At 38.2% G+C, this 24,930-nt stretch overlaps 2 protein-coding genes across 20 annotated transcripts in view; one reads left to right on the forward strand and one right to left on the reverse strand.

Moving 5' to 3' along the window:
* The window catches only part of CASK (calcium/calmodulin dependent serine protein kinase), a 145,048-nt gene that overhangs the window by 59,332 nt on the left and 60,786 nt on the right, over nucleotides 1-24,930 (forward strand). For all 19 annotated transcript variants that reach the window (XM_067466729.1, XM_067466732.1, XM_067466738.1 and 16 more), the window contains exons 3-9: nucleotides 1,108-1,213; nucleotides 4,166-4,243; nucleotides 9,717-9,789; nucleotides 18,391-18,493; nucleotides 20,223-20,398; nucleotides 22,623-22,745; nucleotides 23,756-23,839. In XM_067466729.1, the coding sequence (XP_067322830.1) occupies nucleotides 1,108-1,213; nucleotides 4,166-4,243; nucleotides 9,717-9,789; nucleotides 18,391-18,493; nucleotides 20,223-20,398; nucleotides 22,623-22,745; nucleotides 23,756-23,839 (743 nt within the window). The remainder of the gene's footprint in view (nucleotides 1-1,107; nucleotides 1,214-4,165; nucleotides 4,244-9,716; nucleotides 9,790-18,390; nucleotides 18,494-20,222; nucleotides 20,399-22,622; nucleotides 22,746-23,755; nucleotides 23,840-24,930) is intronic.
* GPR34 (G protein-coupled receptor 34) lies at nucleotides 13,699-16,439 on the reverse strand. Its single transcript, XM_060770203.2, has 2 exons — nucleotides 16,368-16,439; nucleotides 13,699-15,152 (listed from the first exon to the last, which is right to left on the reverse strand). Exon 2 carries the CDS (start codon nucleotides 15,060-15,062, stop codon nucleotides 13,929-13,931), a length of 1,134 nt encoding a protein of 377 aa, XP_060626186.2. The 5' UTR covers nucleotides 15,063-15,152; nucleotides 16,368-16,439; the 3' UTR covers nucleotides 13,699-13,928.

Here is a 24,930-nt window from a genome sequence, read left to right on the forward strand (position 1 = left end):
TTTTTCAAACCGTAGGCTAGTAACACAACTCTGACTATTTCATGATGTTGTTCCTCCCCTTTGTAAGCATTTCTTTTTGTACTAGGCCAGCATGCCATCATAAAGAAAAGTTGGAGGCTGAAGGGTATTGAACAACAGTTTTGATGGCATGTGGACTCTTGGTTAATTTTATTTTGCTTATTATTTATGTTTTGCAGAGTTATTTGCTATCTTTCATTAATTTGTGATCTTGCTTTTTATAACTGCATATAAAATCTTGATTATTGTAAAATGTTTCATTAAAACAGACTAAAAATTTCCAGCCCTGTTTTTAGCCATTTATTTCCATAGCAGAAGACAATGGAGAAGACTAAAACTTCAATATGGCACAATAGAAATTAAAGTTCCTCTCTTCTTAGCTTATCTTCACGAAAAGGCTGAAAAGGAGAGGCTTAAAATGTTTTATGTATATATAAATGTATCTGTTTGTTTGCTCTTTGTATGAAGGAAGAAAACAAGGTTTCATACACTGATAGCACCAAAAGGAATCATAGTCTAAGCCCTAGACCAGTGGTGATGAATCTATTGCACGTCTCTCCTGGCACATGCTCCATTGCCTGTCCCCCACTCACTCATCATCCCCACACTCAACCCACTCTGCTTGCCTGCCCCCCCCCCACTTGCTCCCCACCCCCCACCTCCACTTGCTCCCCTCCCCACCCCACCCTGGTCACTCACCTGCCTGCCTGTCTTCCACCTTTCCCGCCCCCTCTGCTCACTATTCTTTGAGTGCTCAACACACGCACACACACTCTTCTGGGTTTGGGCACTCGTTCTCTAAAAGGTTCACGATTACCACCCTACACTAAAAAGTTCCTTAACCTTGCATTAATATTTTGACTTGAAAGATACAACTCTGAACAGCAAAACTTATATCTGCTTTTAAAAACATATTTAACATTGTCACCTAGGTTTTGTGAGGTGTGTTTTGTTTCTTTTTAGTTATTAGTTTTGATCTGAAGACGAATAATACAGCAGATTACTTTGGGGGGGGGGGGGAGAGAAAGGCAAGAAATGAATAAATGAAAAAAGGAATTAATGAATAAAGTAAAAATTGTCTCTCAACAGATCTGAAGAGGGAAGCCAGTATTTGTCACATGCTGAAACATCCACATATTGTTGAACTCCTGGAGACCTACAGTTCCGATGGAATGCTATACATGGTTTTTGAATTGTAAGTTTTTAATACATATCTATATAATCACTGTTTTCTTCTTATCAATTGATTTGGGAACTGTGGTCAAATAAATCTAACTGAAAGAGAGTAATACATTGATTTATGCTGCCAAGCAACTTGTTTCATAATATTTGAAATGACACACAATATGATCCCCTGCCTCCAATTTGGGCAAGATTCATTTCAAGGCCACCTGTGGATACCTGAAAACACATATATTAGTGGACCAAATAGTTTGATCATACTTCCTCTCAAAGTATACTGTAGAATCAGACTGTAGGACCTAGAGAGCCCCACAACAACTTCTGGGAGGGCATATATTTTTGGGTACATTTAGTAAGTGAAATAATGAGTTCACAGATACATAGTATTAAGAAGTTATTTAAAAGCAAATCACATTGCATGTAGCAAAGTGTTCCAAGGGAAATGGGGCTTGTTTAATACATTGAACCAAAAACGTGATACACGTTTTTGGCAAAGTATTGTAGGAGTTTTCTACATATTTCTGTAGTATACTCAGATTTGTCAACTATCAAAGAGGACAAATAAAACAGAGTGCATCTTCATAAAGTATAGTGGAACCCAACAAGAGGATCACAATGAAGGATATGACTGGTATAGCAATGATGAAGAATAGTCATTATGACTATATATTAATCTGTAGCTGTTGCATTCATGCCCTGCTTGTTGCCTTTTCATAGGCACGCATGCACTGTGTATGTGTGTGTCTTCTCCAAAGTGGTCTTTGAACCTCCAGGGTTCTCAGTACTCTCCAAAAGGAGACATGTGGAGAGCTATTTTGCCATATTCCCCACCCCAGCTGGTTTAGACCCAGAATAGTCCATTTTCGTACTAGGAAGTAAGCCAAAAAGTCAGTTCACATCACCTAAAAGGTGATATCCCCTGCTTCCATTTTTAAAGAACACGAAAGTCTACTGCCAATATAAGAGATAAAGTATTTTCAATATAGGGGTTGGGGGAGTTAAATGAAATTTTGGCAGGGAAGCAGAAGTCCTCCTGGTTCCTTACAGGTACAAAAACTCATGGCAGTAGCAAAACAGCCAGCATTTACTTCCTATTCCGATTTAATTAAGATAAATATATATTTAAAAGAAATTTAAATAGATCCTTCATATTGGTAAGCTGTATTATGAGATGTTGAAGGATTGAAGGTTTTTTCACCTGCTTTTTACAGTTTCTCCTGCTAACTTGAAAAATTGGAGTTTTGGGGCATCTGCACTCAGCTGGTGTTCAGTATATTATTTCACCCATCCTCACTATTATGGGCTGAGCTGCTTCTCAGTTACACATGGGACTCTGAATACCAGGCAATAACTGGTTCCTTTTGCACATTGTTTTCTGTTCTGACTGGGAGGAATGGCTGTGTGAAGCAGTGCAAATCTAGGATGCACAGCCATTTGTGTTCCTATGGAACATATGTGATCTTGATCATACAGTACATGTGTGCACATACACACATCCCATTATCCTCTTTGTTTTCTGGAAGTGATCAAATACACCTCACATCCCCATTAGCAGATCATTATTGCCAGCTACAAGGGGGGGGGGGGCTATCTGAATGAATTTTGCAGAAAATAGGATTCCTTGGTAACAATGGATACACATGATATGGGCATGCCTAGGTTGATTCTCTCATATAAATATTTTACCTTCTTGCCGTTAACATTGTAAAATGTGATCTTGGATTAGCTCATAACAGATTTAACAAATATGCATAAATGGTTCTGATTATAATATTGGATTTCCCTTACAATTTCGTTTAAAAATCTAGATGTAATGGAGTGCCACAGCAAACCTAGCAGTTGTTTAGCTGTGTAATGTCCCAAGTGCATATCATGTTTTATCAGAATATGAGTGTTCGTGTTAATGATGATTCAAATGCCATCAATATCTATCTTTTCGTAATCTGCTTAGGAATGCGTAAGGAAGGAGAAAAGAGGTGAACCCTAATTAAGGCGTCTAGGGTTTAGATGTGTTTATACAGTGAATCCTGTTTCTGGGAAGCACTTCATCAATTTTCATGTGGAAAAATTAAATCACACTTCATTTATTTGGTGTCTGTCTCCACCTAGTGGTATCAAGTTGCATTCCTCCAGTAGATTCCACAATGATTAAATGTGCTCATGTATACTTTGGGGCAAAAAGTTGGGAGATATATAGGCAGGCTAATATCAGGAGATAGGCTGTCAGATGGCTTCTACTTAAGCCATATAGAGCTCTATAGGTCATAATCAGTACTTTGAATTGTGCCTAGAAACTTTGGATCTGTTGGACCAGGATAATTGTATGTTCCCTTTAACCAGCCCCACTTAACACTCTAGTTCAGGCACAGTCAGACTTCAGCCCTCCAGGTGTTTTGAACTTCAACTCCCACAATTGCCAACAGCCAACCCGCCCTTAGGAATTGTGGGAGTTGAAGTCCAAAACACCTGGAGGGCCAAAGTTTGCCCATGCCTGCTCTAGCTGCTGCTTTTTAAAATTAATTTCATGCAAATACTGTTACAAATCGAATTGAAGCTGCTGTAGTTATACACTGTTTCTCATATTTGTTATAAATTTCCCATAGGTTATATACACACACAACTTTGGTATTAGGGACCATGGGCACAATATCAATAATGTGTTTTGTTCAACACGTTGTCTTCTATGTCTTCACTTGAAGGATTTCTGAATTTTGTCAGCTCAGGTCTAGCTGCTGCTCTTTGTATCAGTTGAAGCTTTCAACACTTCCAAAGGCAGCACTACATAGAACTTGCTATAATCTCATCTGGAGGGCATATGTTCCCAAATGCTGTTTCAATTATGTGTGTGGTTCTTTTATAAATTATCTTGAAAATGTAAATGGGGTGCCACCATTATTTAAAGTTCTTAGGTTTTGTTTTTTGTTTGCTTTTTAAAAATACAATTAATACCTTTTTTAATCTGCAGTATGGATGGCGCAGATCTCTGCTTTGAAATTGTAAAAAGAGCAGATGCTGGTTTTGTATACAGTGAAGCTGTAGCCAGGTATGTGTCATTTTTATTTGCCAGGTGAACTAATTAATACTAGAAACTCATTCTATGTACAATATTGTGATTGCTATTGTTGTTGGGGAGGTTGCAATGGCAACTTGTTAATTGTTCTTCATAATTAACATGACACATGTTGAATAAAAAACTGAACTAAATAATGTAGAGATCTAAAAGATGGCTCGTTTAATTAAGAGCCCAAAACAGAAGGAATTTATAATATTTGTGGCCAATAGGGGAAAATGTTTTCATGCAAGTAATATTTCAGACAATTTTAGCTATATTACATTGTTGGTAGCATTAGTTATGAATCACACTTAATTTTAAAATTTCAGGTCAATTAAGAATGTGTAAAAGTTATAGACATTTAGCGTAAGTTAAGCACCAGCGAATCCTACTGAATCTAACAAAGATGTCTTTGCTATTGTATCTTATTTCTAACAGTGACTAGTTAGATGCAGAAATTAGGGCAATCACTTTGTCTCCTAGCAGCCGTTATTTAAGTGTACATTACTTCTGAAAGAGTTTAGTAAGCAGTCTTGCTTAATACTGTGTGTCACCTGGAATATTGTGTCCTATTCTGGGCATTATGAATAAATCAAATTGATTAAATGACAAACTAAGATTCATGGAGAAAAGCTATGTGAATCAAAACAGAGTTTTACTGTGTTCAGATAGTTTATTTATTTTCCTGGAGTGGGCAATTGCTGTAGGACCAGAACCACTTTTCAGTGTAGCCAAGTATATCAGGGAAGGATATTACTCACTGGAGGCAAGGATATTAGAGGTAAAGATGAAGTACTTTGGCCACATAATGAGGAGACAGCTTGGAGAAGATAATGATGCTGGGGAAAATGGAAAGAAAAGGGAAGAGGGGCCGACCAAGGGCAAGATGGATGGATGTTATCCCTTTAAGTCACTGACTCGACCTTGAAGGAGCTGGGGGTGGCTGTGGCGGACAGGGAGCTCTGGCCAGGGCTAGTCCGTGAATCATGAAGAGTAGGAAGTGACTGAATGATCCCATTTGTTTGAATTTATTTGTGTTGGTATATCTTTTTTGTTTTCTTCGTGTTAATTACATCGATTTTAGTTATTTCATATTGAAGTAAAAAGCCTTTAAATCGATTTTGTGACAAAACTTATTTATAAATTTAGTAAGTAATAATTACTATGAAAACTAGGAGGTGTGCTTACATCTGAGGTAATTTTGAACTATTATGATCGGCTGTATGGTTTGACACTTCTAGATTTTATGTTTTGAATATAAAGTTGGTATGTTGTAAACAGTAGTATTGCCAGGAGTTTTAATCTACAAAACTCAAGAAACACAGGCATTGCCAGGATTTTATGGCCGCCATGACGACCATAGGACTGTCACAGGACTATCAGGACCCACCCATCAGGCTGGACACACTCTTGACCTAGTTTTTGTGGCAGACAGTGGAATGATCAGAGTGGAAGAACAAAACATCCTTCCAGTGTCATGGTCTGATCTCTATCTGGTCAGCTTTAGGCTCGCTGCGACCCCCAACCTTCGCAGGGGTGGAGGACAAATTAAGATGGTCCGCCCCAGGAGACTGATGGATCCGGATGGATTCCTGAGGAATCTTGGGGTTCTTCCTGCCATGGAACCTGGCGATCCTGTTGACGCCTTGGTCGACCTTTACAATAGGGAGATGTCCAGGGCGATAAACACGATCGCTCCCGAACGCCCCATCTCGTTGCGTCATGACAGGCCATCTCCTTGGTTTACCAAGGAGTTGGCTGCGATGAAGCATACAAGAAGGGGGCTAGAGCGCAAGTGGAGGAAATCTCGGGACGTGTCTGATCAAGCACGGGCTAAGGCCTCTCTTAAGGCATACTCCGTGGCTATACGGGCGGCCAGGGAATCTTTCACGACCGCCCGGATAGCGTCTGCAGCAAATAGGTCATCAGAGCTGTTTTGGGTTGTCGGGGAGCTCCTTCACCCACCTGTGGTGGACGAGATCTCTGACGACCCAGCAGCTCGGTGTTGCGATTTCGCACACCATTTTGCAGGCAAGGTTGCCCAGATACGTCTTGAGCTCGATTCCAATTTCATCGCAGTGCCAGAGGAGGTGACTGAGGCATCTGCTTGTCCAATTTTGTGGGATTCTTTTCGGCTTGTTCTTCCTGAGACCGTGGAGGAGGTTCTTGGGGCTGTGAGGGCAACCACTTCGGCTCTGGACCTTTGCCCATCCTGGCTCATTAAATCTGCCAAGGAGGGGTTGGTTGATTGGTTTGTGTTGATCATTAACGCATCGTTGGAGCAAGGGATTTTTCAATTTAACTTGAAACAGGCTGTGGTTCGCCCACTCCTAAAAAAGTCATCCCTTGACTATACGGTGCTGAACAATTACAGACTGATTTCCAACCTTCCTTTTTTGGGTAAGGTGCTGGAGTGGGTGGTCGCCCTCCAGCTCCAGGGCTTCCTGGATGACATCAATTACCTGGATCGGGCACAGTCTGGTTTCAGGCCTGGTCATGGCACCGAGACAGCCTTGGTCGCCTTGGTGGATGACCTCCGTAGAGGACTGGACAGGGGGAGTGTAACCCTGCTGGTCCTCTTGGACATCTCAGCGGCTTTCGATACCATCGATCATGGTATCCTTCTGGGTCGGCTCTCTGGGATGGGCCTTGGGGGCACGGTTCTGTCGTGGCTCCGGTCCTTCCTGGAGGGACGAACCCAGATGGTGAAGCTGGGAGATGCCTGCTCGGACCTCTGGCCTTTGACCTTTGGGGTCCCGCAAGGCTCTATTTTATCTCCCATGCTTTTTAACATCTACATGAAACCGTTGGGAGAGGTCATCCGGAGTTTTGGAGTTGGGTGCCATCTCTACGCAGATGACACACAACTCTACTACTCTTTTCCACCTAATTCCAAGGAGGCCTCTCGGGTGCTAGACGAGTGCCTGACCACTGTGTCTATCTGGATGAGGACGAACAAGCTGAAGATCAATCCCGACAAGACAGAGGTCCTCCTGGTTGATCGCAAACCAGACCGGGGTATAGGGTGGCAACCTGTGTTGGATGGGGTTACACTCCCCCTGAAGCCACAGGTCTGCAGCTTGGGAGTCCTCCTGGACTCATTGCTCACACTTGAGGCTCAGGCGTCGGCGGTGGCCGGGAGGGCTTTTGCACAACTGAGACTTGTGCACCAGCTGCGCCCGTACCTTGCGAAGGCTGATCTGGCTGGGGTGGTCCATGCCTTAGTCACCTCTAGACTGGATTACTGCAATGCGCTCTACGTGGGGCTGCCCTTGAAAATGGCTTGGAAATTCCAATTGGTCCAACGGGCAGCAGCCAGGATGCTAACGGGGGCCCATTACAGAGAGAGGTCAACCCTTCTGTTTAAGGAGCTCCACTGGCTGCCGTTTATTTTCCGAGCCCAATTTAAGGTGCAGGTGCTTACCTACAAAGCCCTGAATGGTTTGGAACCACCCTACCTGCGAGACTGCATCACAGTCTACGAACCCACACGCTCACTCCGGTCATCTGGAGAGGCCCTGCTCGTGATCCCGCCCGCCTCGCAGGTGCGTTTGGTGGGGACGCGGGACTGGGCCTTCTCTGTGGTGGCCCCCCACCTCTGGAATGCCCTCCCGAAAGATCTCAGACAGGCCCCTACCTTGGCGGTTTTCAGAAAGAACCTGAAAACCTGGCTGTTCCAACATGCCTTCTCAGATTAGGAACCCCACTACCAAAGCCCTGAAGCACTTTAGTAGAGTCAAGATCACTCTCACCGCACACCGCACTTATATTTTAATCCCATATCCCTCTGACACTTCAGCACTTTTAATCCTGTACCCTACTCCTGGCTGGCTCAGTTTTTAATAATGTCCTGTTGTACTGCTACTGTTATTGTTTTCTGCTTTAACTGTTTTATTTGCTATGTATTGTATTGTTGTATTGTGTTGGGCTCCGGCTTGTTGTAAGCCGCATCGAATCCCTTGGGAGATGCTAGCGTGGTACAAATAAAGTAATAATAATAATAATAATAATAATAATAATAATAATAATTGCCTACTCTTTAATATTACAGAAACATCTACAGTATTTTTACATTAGTTTACTAAATATTACAAAAGAATGCCATGTGCTGGACTAAAATGATTTAAAGCATGAAGTAATTTGATAGTTTAAAAAACATGAAGTAATTTGACAGTTTGAGAATTTGCAGGTGAGATTCTGTGTAGAATACAAGCTTTACCATTATAAGCACTTAAAGAATCATATTAACTACTCGTCTGATAATTTTCAAGACATTGAAAATCTGACACTATCAATGGTGATTTGTCAATACAATAGAAAAAGATTGCTGAAGATGAAACCTCTCAGTTAAAACTAGGAGTTTTGACTGACAGTTTAAAAATATAATTACCAACAGTAAGAATATAATTAAAGTGCAGGTGATTGTCAACAGCTTACCAGTATCATGGTATACTCATATGGAAATCATACATGTTAAGACTCCTGTTGGTAGAGCTCCTACTGGCTCTTAGTAGAGGACTTGGAAAGCAACCCCATGCCATTATTTGCTACTGTGTTAAGAAAAGTAACTTTTGTTATTTGTTCCACTGGTCGTGGGTTTTTTGTTTTTTAAAATTTTCTGATGGCATTTTCATTTTACAAACAATAGGATTGATGAGAAACTTGCATAAAAGTTGAAAAAACCTGCCAGAATATCTCTAAAATTACCTTCGAATCCCCTTTAAAAGCACATGTTTAAAGTAACTATAAGACCTTGGTTAAACCAGTAATGCAGTGTTGTTCCTACTCATTGCATTATTTCCAAATGTAACTTTGCTACACTGTTCTTCCCTCACAGTAACTTGTTATACTTTTGTCTCCTGACTCTATACCTATAATAAAATTGTTCTCCATCTGAAGAAATAAATTGATAGCCTCTAAACCTCATGCTGAAATATATCATTATGAAGAGTGCTCCTAGAGCCACAGTTTTGTATTTTATGCAGGAACAGACTATCCGACTATCTTTTTGATAGTTACAGGCAATGTGTCGCCTTGGAAACTGCACAGGTTGAATTAATAGAAAATTAATAGAAAACCACCTTCCTTCCACACAAAGCTGTACTAGTTGTGGGTAACCTGTTTTTGTTTTTTGGGTTGTTTTTTGTTTTTTTTTTACTCATGGGCATGGGGATAATATGTTCTCACTTCCTATAGCAGCTTCAGATTCATGAGAAAACTTTTTATAACCAGATCAGGAAGAGTTGGGATTTGAACGTTGCTATTGTTTTATTAAAGTCTTTATCAGCTGTTCCTCTGAGCATAGCAACTATTTTCCCAGTAAGATCAGGACACCTCCATGCACACATCTTGCAGGGGCAGAACAGTACCCAATGTCTATGCTGTCTTCATAATGTTTATATGAAAGTGTTTAATTATTATATACTTTTGTTTATAATACTTTTGTTGTCTTTTGGGTTTACAGTCATTACATGAGACAGATACTGGAAGCACTACGTTATTGTCATGATAATAATATAATTCACAGGGATGTTAAGGTAAGTCAAATTAACTTTAGAAATTGTTGGGTTGTTGTAGGTTTTTTCGGGCTGTATGGCCATGGTCTAGAGGCATTCTCTCCTGACGTTTCGCCTGCACTTTGGCAAGCATCCTCAGAGGTAGGTACCTCTGAGGATGCTTGCCAAAGTGCAGCCGAAACGTCAGGAGAGAATGCCTCTAGATCATGGCCATACAGCCCGAAAAAACCTACAACAACCCAGTGATTCCAGCCATGAAAGCCTTCGACAATACTTAGAAATTGTTTATTTTGTTGACAGCATAATATGACAATTGTATTTATTGCTTTGGTCTCATGCAGTTAAACCCATTTTGGAAAGCAAGTAACTATTAGAATCACTGGTACTTTTAACAAAATATTAACCTAGTTGTATGTCAGATCTTTTTCGCTCTCACTCTCACACAGTTTATTTTGACATACTTTAAAGACTTTCAAAATATGATACCATTTTCTCTTGAAAGGTGGGACAGGAGGCTTCAGTAATTGTGCAGGATCTATAGGTTGGGGTTATGCATAAGGAGGAAAATTACATGACTTGCTCATTGCTCTGGTGCAGGAACTAAAATATGGAATTAGAATTATATGACCTTGGTCAAGTTTTAAGTGTGCTCTTGGGACACATGCAGAAGATTTCATCATAGAATCATGGAGTTGGAAGAGACCTCATGGGCCATCCAGTCCAACCCCATGCCAAGAAGCAGGAAAATTGCATTCAAAGCACCCCCGACAGATGGCCATCCAGCCTCTGTTTAAAAGCCTCCAAAGAAGGGGCCTCCACCAAACTCCAGGGCATAGAGTTCCACTGCTGAACTTATATGGTTTTTGGTTTTATGTTTCGTTTTGTTCCTTTTCTGAAGTACCATATGATCTTAACATTCAAATAAACTCACAAGTTAACCTGTAGCTAGTTCATGAAGTCAGTGATGTATTGGCTATATAGCCACAAACAAAACTACATTCGTCTTTTTCCATGTTCATTAATCTTAAATACTTCCTGTTGCTTATATCAATCAGTACTAACTCAAATCAGATACCAGCTGTAAATAAATTCCACCCCTTGTAGCCAGCCTCATTGTGAGTTTATGGAGTGGTTAAACTGCATCAATAAACACTGATTTTCATTTTGTGGTTTTGAATCTGTGTGCTATAATAAGAAGGAACTCGCATTCGATGTACTCTAGTAATTTTAGTAAACATTAACAGTAAGCTTTTCAGCTGTTGGAATTAGTTTGTGTGGAAATTTCAGATTTTTGCTTAAGTCATTATCATGCTCCATGAAGACCTTCACTGTTTACCCCTAGTTAAGCCCTTTTTAGTTAGAGGGATTAATATTTTATGTACAGTTTCTGTGGGGTCCATCTAGACAGCCTCTTTGCATTTGAAGCGTCCGTCACTCTGCGCCTTTAAGAATCCCTTCAGTGGCGGAGCCTCAGGCAAGGCACTTCTGGTTCTTTGAAGAGCCAGCCTTTTTGTGACTGGAAGGTGAAGAGAGAGGAAGGCTAGAAGGACTACAAAATAGCACATCCAGTCAGAGCTGCATTCAAGTTCAGACAGAGCTATATTCAAGTCCAGATGGAGCTTTGTTCAAGTTCAGTCAGATTTATTTCAAGTCCAGTCAGTGTTAAATATTGAGACCATCTTAGATACATTGAACACCATGCAAGAAAGAGATAATAAGAAGAAATAAAGATTCAATAGCTTCAGTTTGGCCAGAGCTATGTCTGTCTCTCAAAGAGTACCTCTCCTCATAACGTCTTTATAGTGAGACTCAGAAGGAAAGAAAGTCTAAAATTCTTGTTTGATTCAACAACATAGTCTCTGATCTGTTCAGGAGCAGCCAGTTCATCGTCCAAGTAGTTAAGATAGTGTGGGGGGCAGACCAGTCAGGCATGGGCAAACTTTGGCCCTCTACATGTTTTGGACTTGAACTCCCACAGTTCTCAACAGCTGGAAGGAGTCACTATGTTGCAATTTATTTTTCATTGTGTTAAGGACATTCTCAGACTAGATTGAAAGTTAAGTGTTAAAGAAGAGGGAGAATTGAAATCCCTTGAGAGGCAACATTAATTGGAATTTGATAAAAAGGAGATGAATCTGTGTATGTGTGGGAGAGAGAGAGAGAGAGATGTTCTTTAAGCCCTGGAAGTTGTAACACCAACAGTAGGGAATTCTATATGCTGCTCCATTATATAGCTCATATATTTATTTAAAGAATTTGTGTTCTACATTCTACTATTTCTCTTCCCAGAATTACAGTTGTGGAAAATAATCTTAAAATTATCAGTTAGCAAACCTACACTTTTAAAACTTAAAACTCTAATGATAAGGAAACATAATATATAAACATATTCATGGTAACATCTAAACTTGGGTAGGCAAAGTGCAGCCCCAATACCATTTTTGTGCCCACGGCACTCAAAAAATTGAAGGGAGAAACTTTTTTTAAAAGTCTAGGAGGTGTGAGCTCATTTTGAATAGTGGCTTACTGTATAAGCTTCGCATGACTTGCAGATACTACAGTTAAGCATGTATTAAATTGGTTACCACTGGTCTACTCCACCTCGAGAGACCAGAATAGTGGGGAGCTAGAGCTTATACAGTAATCTCCTTTAGTACATGAGAAGTACAGTCACAATTATATTTATTTAAAGTCAGTGGTTAATTCTGGGGGCAGGGGTTACCTCCTAATGGCACACTTCTCTTTCTCGCCATTCATTCTCTCATGAAGTCCAAAAAAACGTTATTAAATTGTTTGTATTGCATTGTACATCTTAGCACAAACAATTGTGTCTATGCTAAAGTGGTCATGACACCTTCTATAAGTCACCCCTCTTTTTTGGAGAACTGTCCTTTCTAGAAGTGTTCACCCCATACTCCAGAATTTTTAAATTTCCCTTTACAAAACAAGGGGAGTATGAAATTCCATTTTGTAAGAAAAATGTTTCTTCAGTAAGCCACATTTTTTTCTCAAATTCAATAAGTTCTTTCTAAATCGTGTCAGTGCTCTACTTTCAACTGTGATAGTTTAAAAATTAATGCTACTTGTTTGCATAATTTGTATTCCATCTATATTCATACATGGAGCCCAAGGTAATTTGCAACATACATTTTAAAAACTATTATAACTATAAACCTTGCAATTAGTTAAACCTTCTTATTATAGCACCACTATATAAAACCATTTTGAAATAGAATTAAAAAAAATCTTAAGAGTTGGAAGAAATGAAAACAACCATAAGAATAAAAGTGCAGTATTTATTATTAAGTACCTGTTTAAACAAAAGGGTCTTTATTATTCCCCAGAGATCTTAAAATTCAGGAAACCTCATATTCTGAGATGCAGTATTTCAAATAGCATGGACCTAAGTGTAGCTGATAGCAAGGAGTTTGAATTATGCCCAGAAATTAACCAGTAGCCAATGAAGTTTTTTTAACAAGAAATGTACATGTTCCTTATAACCAGTTCCTATTTATTTATTATTTATTTATTTACTATGTTTATATCCCATCTTTCTCTATCCCAGAGGGGACTCAAGACGGCTTACATAAGCAATAATTCAGCACTCTGGCTGCATAATTTTGAGCTCACCAAGGCAAACCATTTCTAAAGGCAATCCTATACAGGGTGCATTGAAGTAATATAAATGGAACATTTCATGTATTACCATAGGCAATATAATAATTTTAAGAGGTTGAAAATACTAAATTTGTGCTTTGCATAGCTGTCATTTCATATAGATGTTTTGCCAGTGTATAGAATAAAAATAAAATAGTTCAACATGTATTAGCTTGACTAGCTTTTAATATAAATGCCTACTATAAAGTTCTACTACACACAAGTTTTACTGAAAACAAATGCAAGTAAACATAATTACATACATGCCACATAGCTAGATACTATTGTTCCTTATTTACTGTATATGACTACAATTCCCATTTCAAAAGATCTTCCAAATACATTAAATGAAAGCAATAATCGAGTTAAGACTGTCTGGAGCAGATTCCTCTTGGCTTTCGTAAGATGTACAAACCTATACCTACTTATCTGGGTATAAGACCCATTGAACCTAATGGAATTTACATCAGAGTGGACATTTATGACATTGTACTGTTAATTCATTATTTCACATTCTTAATGAAATATATTCTGGAGTGATGAGTTGGATTTTCCAGAAGATCATGAGAAGAATATCTTTGTTTCATTTCTGAAGTACTTTCACTGATAGTAGACTCCATACTAAGTTGTTTGCAAATCAGTCGTAGTACAGTTTTACGGATGCTCCTGGACATTAGAAAATACATAACTGGGTCTAAACAGCTGTTGAAGGCTGAAAAGAGTAGCATAACTTCATTGCACTTGTGGATGATTTGCTTCCAGTAGCAAGAGATATCTTGTAGTTGTGAAGTGATGTAAATAAATCGGAATAGATGGTAAGGTACAAAACATAATGTGAAAATAATAAGTACTATAAAAGAGTTCCTTGCAATGGCAATATACTTTCCAGTCCCAGGGAACCTTTTTCTCTTCTTAGACATTTTGAGAAGATGAGTTGCAATTTTAATGTAAGATAGAATCAATAGAAAGAAGACAATCCAAAATATTATGACAAGAATATAATTCAACCCTGCTTCCATTTTTGCATTTTGTTTTCCTCTGTAATTAAAACACTTGGTAGAATTTTTTTCTTCTTTCCAGGCAGACTGAACAACCATCACTATAAATCCCATAATTGCCAATGTCCATAGTATACAACAAATATATATGCTTTGCTTTGTTGTTAGAACTTTAATGCGCTGCACAGATCTATTAATTTTTAAGTACCGGTCCAAGCTAATCAACCCCAGTAGTACTATGCTGATGTACATGTTCATATAAAATAGGTTTCCTACAATCCTGCAGAAAGTCAGCCCTAATAGCCATATGTTTTGGTTAATGTGATAGAGTATTCGGAAGGGCAGGCAGAAAATCAGGAGGAGGTCTGCAATGGCAACATTCAGTAGATAAATCTGGATAGAGTTCTTGCAGGGAGTACACAGAAAAACATACAAAGCCATAACATTGGTAACTAGTCCAATCACAAAAATTATTGAATATGAAAACAGCAAAGCCAAAGAGAGTGACTTCTCTGCTGTGACACAGTCTGTAACATTTTGCATTTCTGGGAACATGTTTCTAGTCTGATTGTGGTTGTCCTTGAAGTCTCTTTCCATAAGAGAAAAGTTCAGGAATTTAGATGAATCCATCTTATGCATGCTTGTCTTGTGCACTTAGTATTGAAATCAACACTTAGCAAGTGCTCATTCCGTGTTTATTTTTACATGTTCATATAAATCTGGTGTTTCCTGAAATAAAATGATAGCACAGTGAATAGAGTTTGCTCATGTAAAATGCAGAGTAGTTTAACTGATTTCTCTTACAAATCCTAAAACTCTTCCCCCATAAGACTTGTTTAAGTAACATATAAGATAATCAAATCTGATTTTTCCAGGAGAAAAAAATGCCTGTCTTTCTTTGTGGTTGTGGTTTTCTAAAGTTGTGTGTTTATCTTTAATTTTCTAAAGAAGTGTTTATCTTTAATGGGGATGCATTATCTAACTTCTGTAGCTATTAGAACTCATCCCTGAATTTTTATACTTTAGTTATTTTCCCCGCATAAATCTTCCTGATTTGTAAATTCTGTCTGTGGGTTGATTTTTTCCCCTCTATCAGGACAGATTTATATATTTAAAAAATCAAATTCAACTTTACAAACATATAAAAGATTAGTTTTAAAATATGAACTAACTGCGGGCAATCAAAACATGAACCTCTGGAAAATATTTTTTTTAACAAACAATATTATTTGTGGGTTGTTATAGGTTTTTCAGGCTATATGGCCATGTTCTAGAAGCATTCTCTCCTGACATTTCGCCTGCATCTGTGGCAGGTATCCTCAGAGGTTGTGGGGATTCCCATTGAACATACTTCTACTTACTCCTGAATAAGTATCCATGGGATCATGCCTGAAGCCTCACTTCTATATATATTGTTATGGGGATGAGGGCATATAAGCCCTCATAGAATTGTGCTGTAAATATATTTAGAGAGAGATTGAATCATGTGTTGAGTGGTAGAATTAAAAAGGCTCATGTGTCATCCTTTGTATACATACCGGTGGGGAAATGTTTTAGTTTAAGTTTCTGAATAGCCATTTAACGTATTGCACTTTATTAGATCATAGCCGTCTACACAAAAACTCTGACAGCTTTTGTCATTTTATGTGCATAAATTTTGCAGGAGGACTGGAATGAGCACAAATATATTCATGAAAATAGTGTTTCACGTATATGCTACTGTTTTGACAAATTTGCTTTTGAATATTGTTCATGGGGCACAGGCTAACATTTCTCTCTGTCTAAGACAAAACACATGTGAAAGGCAAATTCATAGTTTGACAAAAGTGGTTGTAGTCTATCAAGAATCATGGCATGAAAATGTAACCTATATCCAATACAGTTCAAGATATTATTGCAATTGAGCTGAAGTTTATTTGTTTATAATAAAAGGAAAATACTCACTTCCATGTTGGTGAAGGAATGTGCGCGAAGCTTTCTTCACTCCTTGAACGAAGGAGAGAAGGGAAGTGGTTTTCTAATTATGTACCTAGTTTTGTGTTGAAGATAGCAAATCCAGCTAAATCAGGAAGTCTAGAGATCTCATGTTTTCCTGTAGAAAGAGGTTTTGTGTGAGTGTGCTTTGGTCATTAAATATGTGCACACACTTGTACAGTAGACACATGAAAGTACAGAGAGAGAGAGAGAGAGAGAGAGAGAGAGAGAGAGAGAGAGAGAAGTACTTTGGAAATTAAAGCATATGAATTTCTAAGAGCATTCAAAACAGAGTAAAGAAATATCCTATTAACAATTGTGGCAAGAGCACCAAAAATCAAGCCATTTCTGCAGCATTCAAACACAACTGCTAAACAGTGACTATAGGTGAAAAGGAATCTGTTGGGGGGGGGGGTACCTGTTGCCCCAAAGTTTCCTAAAATGTCTGCTGATTGCGTTTTGTAATTATGGAGTTAGGGAAATGAGTATAGCTATGGTGGCCCAGGCACTCCACTTAATCTTCTGGCCTCCTCTTCTAGTGCAAGGTAGGCTGGACTGAACTTGCCCTGCCTATATGTGTATTTTATTCTGGCTTGAAGATGAGGATGGAGCGACACCACCCCCATGGCTGGATTTGAGCACAACCTCCAAAGGCACCGAAAGCTGAACATGATCACAATATATCTCCTTTCTGTCTGTTCTGTCCTGTCTGTCAAAACGGCATTGAAAGTTTGCCATGTATGTGTACTGTGAACTGCCATGAACCCCCTTGGGGAGATAGGGCGGAATATAAATAAAATATTATTATTATTATTATTATTATTATTATTATTATTATTATTATTATGTGAAGCCTATTTATTAATGCATTTACACCACCTCAAAATGTCTGACTAGGAGTTTGTAAATGTATAAGACAAACAATTTATGTGGCACAGTTGTTCTATAAGTACACCTGATGTTGTTTGACTTGAGTAATGTCAGTTTATCTTGGGAGCCCATATACACTGCCCTATAATGCAGTGTAGAATGCAGTTTAACTACATCGAACTAGATTATATGAGTCTACATTACCCTATAATGCAGTTCAATTCAGTTAAACTGCATTCTGAAACAGCATTATGTGGCAATGTAGATGGGGCCTGGATTATTTAGAAATATCAAAATAGTTATAGAATGTGTCTGATCTTATTGATTATTATCCTGTTTATGCTACTAAAGAAGTCTGCATCAGGAATCCTCTCTTGATAAAGTAGAAGTTAGACTACTGTATATTGCTTCAGTATATACTGAAGGATGAAGTCTTCTCTCATATATTCTACTTTTGCTAAACTTGTTCAACCATTGTATTTGAGAGATAATTGAAACAGAACAAGGATCACTTCCTAAAAGGATATTTATGCATAACTAGCCATCCCCTGCCACGCGCTGCTGTGGCGCAGTCTGGAGATCTGGAAAATAAAGTAATGAGAAAGTGTTGGTTTCTAATATAGGTAATTTCTTTATGCTTGTGGGTAAACAGTATTTCTTCTTGTTTCTTAGTCAGTGTTGATGTAGAGATTGTCTGGTTTGCCTACTCTGGAACATGCAACATATAATTGTCCTTCTTTAGGAGTCCTTTTCAAATCTATGATACTATATCTGTGTATGTGTGTGTGTGAATCATATCTATATCTATGGCTGGATGGCTCTTTGTCAGAAGGGCTTTGGTTATGTTTTGTTGCCCTGGTGAAGGGAGTTGGACTGGTTGGCCTTAAGGCAGCACTTTTCAAACTGGGGGTCGGGACCCCTGCAGAGGTCATAAAGGGGTTTCAGAGGGATTACCAAAACCATCAGAAAACACAGTATTTTCTGTTGGTCATGGGGGTTCTGTGTAGGAAGTTTGGCCAAACTCTATCATTGGTGGGGGTTCAGAATGCTCTTTGATTGTAGGTGAACTATAAATCCCAGCAACTACAACTCCCAAATGTCAAGGTCTACTTTTGTTTTTCAGCCACACTGTGTGTTACTTGCCTCAAAAGAAAATTCAGCACCTGTGAAACTTGGCGGTTTTGGTGTTGCTATTCAGTTAGGGGAATCAGGACTTGTTGCTGGAGGTAAGCGATGACTGTGTCATTCCCTATTCAGATTAAATTCATTTTCCTGAATTGGGTGAATCTTTCCTGGATTGATATTTCTCTGATGCTTTATGCGCTCTTACCACTCTTTCTTGGCAAGATTTGTTCATAGGGAGTTTGCCTTTGTCTCTTTCTCTGAGGATAGAAGAATATAAATTGCTCAAGATCACTGAATGATTTCCATTGCTGAGCAGGGTCTGAAGGTATCCAAAGCAATAGTCCCAACACTAAATACACTGGCTCTCTGGGGAGAAGATACATCCTTTCAATGAATTCATCTACAGTTGCTGCTCATTCGCTTTTTATGGTTCAGTTATAGCCATTAAGGTTGAGCCCAGCCCTTCTTGTTACTGTTGAATTATTATTTTATTTCAATGTCGCCTTTTATTAAAAGACCTCAGAATAGCATACAAATAAATAGAGTTTGATAAAATATAAATATAAATTCTACAATACAGTTACAATTCAAACAGTGTTATATCACATTCTGTTAAGATTATATTGATCCAAAATAAAGTATCACATCCAGTAAACTAAATACATATTTTCCTATTCTTCCACCAAGTAAAATCAGTACTAGTAAGGTAAACAGTTTTTAAAAATAAATTAAAAATATTAAATATGTTAACCAATAAAAACAGGCTTAAATGATTCAAACAGTTTTAAAACACTGTGCATACTATATGAAGTGAATTAATCCAAAAGGCCATGGTTTGTGCATCTAAATGAAATCAGTGTTGTTGCCAATCAAGCCTCCAATGAAGAACATTCCACAATTGGAGTTTCATGGCTGAGAAAACGCTCTCCCACATTTTTGTACAGTGTATTGACTTCACTGGTGGAGGACACACAGAGCATCACCTCATGAAACTCAGTCCTCAGGCAGGCACATATAGCAAGAGGCATTATATCTGCCTAGAGCAGTGGTTCTCAACCTGGGGTCCCCAGATGTTTTTGGCCTACAACTCCCAGAAATCCCAGCTAGTTTACCAGCTGTTAGGATTTCTGGGAGTTGTAGGCCAAAAACATCTGGGGACCCCAGGTTGAGAACCACTGGCCTAGAGTTATATTACTTGATCAGATTACACCGAATATGTAATAAAGAAAATGTCTTCCAATTGTGTGAATCACAGGGACCATAAGAATAACATTGCTTAGCTGTTACCATGGTTCTTCAAGTAGTCACTTGTGAACCCTGACAGCACTCACTCTTAGAACCGTCGATATGTCCTTTCCTTAGTTCCTTGGCTGCTGCTTGAACATCCAGGAACCACAGGAACCACACTGGGTCACATGTAAGGGAGGGGGGGGGTGACAGACATTAAAACACTTATCTGATAACTCTAGAACAGTGGTTATCAACCTGTGGGTCCCAGGCTGTTTCGGCCTACAACTCCCAGAAATCTCAACTAGTTTACCAGCTGTTAAGATTTCTGGGAGTTGAAGGCCAAAACATCTGGGGACCCACAAGTTGAGAACCACTGCTCTAGAAGATTCCAGATGATGAACTGCAAAAGTACATATAACCCATTTATGTGACTACTCTGAGAACACACAAAGAACTATGGTTATAATTATGCAATCTATTTTACCCAACTGCAGGCAACTAATGTACTTTCATTTTTGGTATGTCTTAGTCCTCAACAGTTTATTTTAAAATGCAGCAAAGCTTGTTATGCCACAAAGCTTTTTTTGTGTTTTCCTTTAGGACGGGTAGGAACGCCTCATTTTATGGCCCCAGAAGTAGTAAAAAGAGAGCCTTATGGAAAGCCTGTGGATGTATGGGGCTGTGGAGTGATCCTTTTTATTCTACTTAGTGGTTGTTTGCCTTTTTATGGAACAAAGGAAAGATTATTTGAAGGCATAATTAAAGGAAAATACAAGGTAAGTGTTGCTTTTCTCCTGAAGAAAAAAAGCTAATGAACACTTTAGTAATATATATTTTAGTGGGAGATTTGAAGCAAATTTAATTGGAAACTACCTGTTCACATAAAACCAGTGAAGATGCCAGTCTGATATTCCCAGTTGCATTTGCTTTACAGCTTTTAAGTTACAAGTTTATACAGGGTTTAAAATGGTAAAATTATTTTAAGTTCAGAAAGCCATAATTGACAAACATTTCTCAACAGATTGGGACATGCGTGGTAGATAGGGAGAGGGCAGGGTTCCCACCAAACTCAGTTCTAGAACATTTCCGATGAGGTCTTTGGTAGACGCAAAACTCATTTGTGTGAGGGCACAGATGACGGTTCAAACCATAGTTACAGATAAGCAACTTGTCCTTTGAGTTAAATGGGCCATAATTGACAAACATTTCCAAGATGTAACATTCCTCAGCTCTGAGCTCAGGGAGATGATTAGAGATCATCATGCTTACTAAATAGAGGAAGAGTCCTATGATAAGAATCCTGATTGTGTGTGTGTAGTGTCTCTACACCTTTATTGTGACTGGCCTTAATTATCCTTTTGTGAATCCATTTCCACTTTAGCTCTAGGTGTACACCTCAAACAGGGAAGCCTTCAATAAAGCTTTCTTGCAGCACTCACTCTTGCAGCACCATTGGGACTGGAATCCTTCTAAACTCATATTAATATATTCTGGTTTCATACAAGCTTAAGGCAGTCTCCTAAACATGGTTGTGTCATGTCAAATATTTAGTAAAGACAACTATGCCTAGTTTTTTACTGTATTATTCATTTGTACATTTTGTAATTAATATGATTCAGTGCATATTAGTGTATTGAAGTAATACATAGTATGGTGCGAACCTCTTAGTACAGTTATTTGTATTCAGTCACAACCACAACAAAGCATTTCAGAAACTTTCTGTGGATAAAATTTTCCACTGAAGCACAGTTTTTCCCCTTATTATTGAACACAGTTTTTGCAGAAAATTTGAGTCTGTTAGACACTGCACTTTTTGTAGTGCTGTGGTTTAACAATAAATCTGTTTTTACGTTTACTAGGGGATTTTTCATGGTTAATGCTAAAGGGAAACTCCTGGTATTTTTAAAAGCCAGAGAATAGAGATTAGTGAGTGGTGCTAGTAGAATGGGTTGAAATCCTTTATTTATTACTGGCATTTGTACCCTATCTCTTCTCAACACTCGGGACATTTTTCTATATAGTTTGGTCTGAGATTGTTAATTTTCCTCCTTGATTTACTGTATTTAGGGAGGAAATAACTCAATTTTAGTTACTTTTACTGACTTTGCAGTACTAGTATGTTATACAATCTAGTTCTGTGGTTGGAATCAGCAGACTTGACATTGTGTTCAGGAAGCTGACCCATTGAGTAATGTCACACTATTTTTAAGGAATGTTTAAATGAATGCTCCAGTCACTGATGTTGCAATCATTTTGTCTTCTATTTAACATTGTATATATGAACGCTATCCAGAGTACAAGCAAATTATTATTTACTAAGTTATTTCAGTTGTTTAGCTACTTTAAAAATTCAGAACTTTTATACACATTTTATAAGAAGCAACAACATCACAATGCACACATCTAAGAAGCAAAGCAAGACAAACTTTTAAATAACTAAGCAGTTGCCTTTTTTTAAAAAAAAGACTTCTATTTTATACTTTTTAAAAGAAATGGTACACATTTCACATCATGGTTTAAATGGAAAAAAATGAAGTATATGTGGAATATAATGAGTTTCGAAAAAGCAGACACTTTGGTTGTAAAGTACAACCAGAAACCAGTCACAGAAAAGTTTTCAGGTTTCCATATTACCACCATGTTCATTAATTTTCAGTAACTGCTTATAATATTTGGGACTGGGGGATGTGCAACATATATCCATCAGCACAGGGTGTATTATGTTTGGACTCAACACTTTTTTTGTAAATCATATTTCATGGAAAGCAAAGCCATAGATGGTTGAATCCATGGATGCAAAATCCATGGATACAGAGAGTCAACTCTATTTCTTCAACTGGCCTAGTCCAAGCAAAAGCAGTATTTCTAAAGTATTCTGAAAATATCTAAGTCTTTATTGAACATTAGGTGTGTATATATCTATATCAAAAGTTGCAAAAGCAGGATATAGCAATTCCTGTGTGTTCCTAGCCTTAATTTTCATTTTATTTTTTTATCTAGATGAATCCCAGGCAATGGAGCCATATATCTGAAAGTGCCAAAGATCTGGTACGGCGCATGCTCATGCTTGATCCAGCTGAAAGAATAACTGTTTATGAAGCACTCAACCACCCTTGGCTGAAGGTAACATGATTAAGCCAGCCGTGAACAGTCCACAGATGAACTGGAAACATATGAGATGCTTAGTTGCATTTAACTTGGACTTTTTTTTTCTGATGATGGATTATTCTGCATTAAAAAGAGATTATTCTCTCTCTTTGCTAATATCAATTTAAGATGGTTTGATAATTGAAATTTGGCATCTGTTTACAATTCATATTTTTGTTAAACGTTTTGTGTTAAGTCTTATTTATTTTTATGCATTCAAAATTAAACCATTCAAATGACATAGTACCAGAGCAATGTTTTAAAAATTATTGCATTGCTAGTAGTATTAGTAAACATTTAGGTTGGTTATGCCTGCAGGTATAATTTTATTTGTTATCAGTCTAATGGCTACTGGCTTGAAAGAAATAAAATTTGACTTGCCTTGGCATAGTCGCAGACAGTTCACACAGACTTACAAAAATATCAAAATCTTAACGGATACATTAAAACAGAGAGAAAGAAGAGCACTCCAGATGTCAGCCAAAGGAGAACAATATTTCCAATATTCACTTTTCCCTGAAAGATACCCCAGAAATCAAGCCATCAGGAGGCACCTAGTAATGTTTCCTTGTAGGTAATCTATAAGTTTTGATGTTTTGTGAGTCATCTACAAAATTACATTTTATTTAGCTTATTCTGTAATCTCCATGACTTTGTCCTTGGCCTTCTGAGAACAATAGAAGCATTTTCTTTCAAAAGGGCCATGCTGCTGCTCTTGAGTCTCATCTTTTTCTAGTGTGTTATTCCTTTACTTTTTCAGTTTTAATTTTTACTGTTTTTTATTATTTTTGCTACATTACTGTGAGGTTTCTTAAGATATTTTCTTACAAGATGATATAAACAAATAGTAATTAAATAATAAAGGTTTTTTGAAACCTTCTGTTTGTCAGATATGAATATATGCACTCACTAATGGTTTGTGTGTTATCACATCATGATCATGATTACATAAACCTGATCAATAACATCCATTATTTCATCCATAGGAACGTGACCGCTATGCATACAAGATTCACCTGCCAGAAACTGTTGAACAGCTGAGGAAATTTAACGCAAGAAGAAAATTGAAGGTAAGCTTGGACAACATCTGGCCAGTATTTATATATACATATAAAATAGTACTCAGAATAGTTTTCAAGTTAGTAATTTATTTTAATGAAAAAAGGTTTTTAAAGTATTTTAATTCAGAAAATAAGCAACAGTGAATGCAGTAGCAAATCATAGAATCATAGAGTTGAAAGATTGGGCCATCCAGTCCAACCCTCTGCCAAGAAGCAGGAAAATTGCATTCAAAGCACTCCAGACAGATGGCCATCTAGCCTCTGTTTAAAAGCCATCAAAGAAGGCGCCTCCACCACATTCCGGGGCAGAGAGTTCTACTACTGAAAGCTCTCAGAGTTAGGAAGTTCTTCCTAATGCACTACTCTAGCAATAGATCAGTGTTCCAGACCTTTATTTACTATTTTATTCATTTGAAATATTTATGTAATGGTTTTGAAAAGTTGCCAAATCAGTTTGCAAAGTTAAAAGTTGACTTACTAATGTGCTGTATTTCACTGGTGTTTTTTTAAAAAAATCTCAATACGGAGAGTTTTTCACATGTTGCTCTTCCAGTATCAAATGAAGGAATTGACTCCTCCATCTTAGATTATCTTTGCAGGCTCTGGCTGTCTTAGCAAACCCCTCTTTGGGAGCACTCATTCCTGTCCAACCCCATAACAGATTCAGTAATGACCCATGCGGCACTGCTAGTTTCTCTTGGGCCTTCCCTCATTCAGCTGCTTTGAGTTTCCATATGGAGACAAAAAGCAGGGTATAAATAAACCCAATAATAATAATAATAGGAAGCTTGATGGAATTGACCTCTCTCACTGATGTCAGTGAGGTGATTCTGTCTATCTTGGCCTCAGCCAAGAACCATACCTCCCTAGAAACAGACACACACCAGATTTAATCTGGGATAATATCTCAGCCAAGAGTGTAAGGCTGCCTCTGCCATATTATTATTCAACTAATGAAGGTAGCTAGAAATGTAAAACAAAGCCAGTTCTGGTGTAGTGGTTTGAGCATTGAACTACGACTCTGGATTCCAGGGTTCAAATTCCCTGCTTGACTGTGGAAATCCACTGGGCCACCCTAGGAAAATCATGTACTCTCAGTC

The sequence above is a fragment of the Anolis sagrei genome, chromosome 3, assembly GCF_037176765.1.
Source record: "Anolis sagrei isolate rAnoSag1 chromosome 3, rAnoSag1.mat, whole genome shotgun sequence".
NCBI classification, from domain to species: Eukaryota; Metazoa; Chordata; class Lepidosauria; order Squamata; family Dactyloidae; genus Anolis; species Anolis sagrei.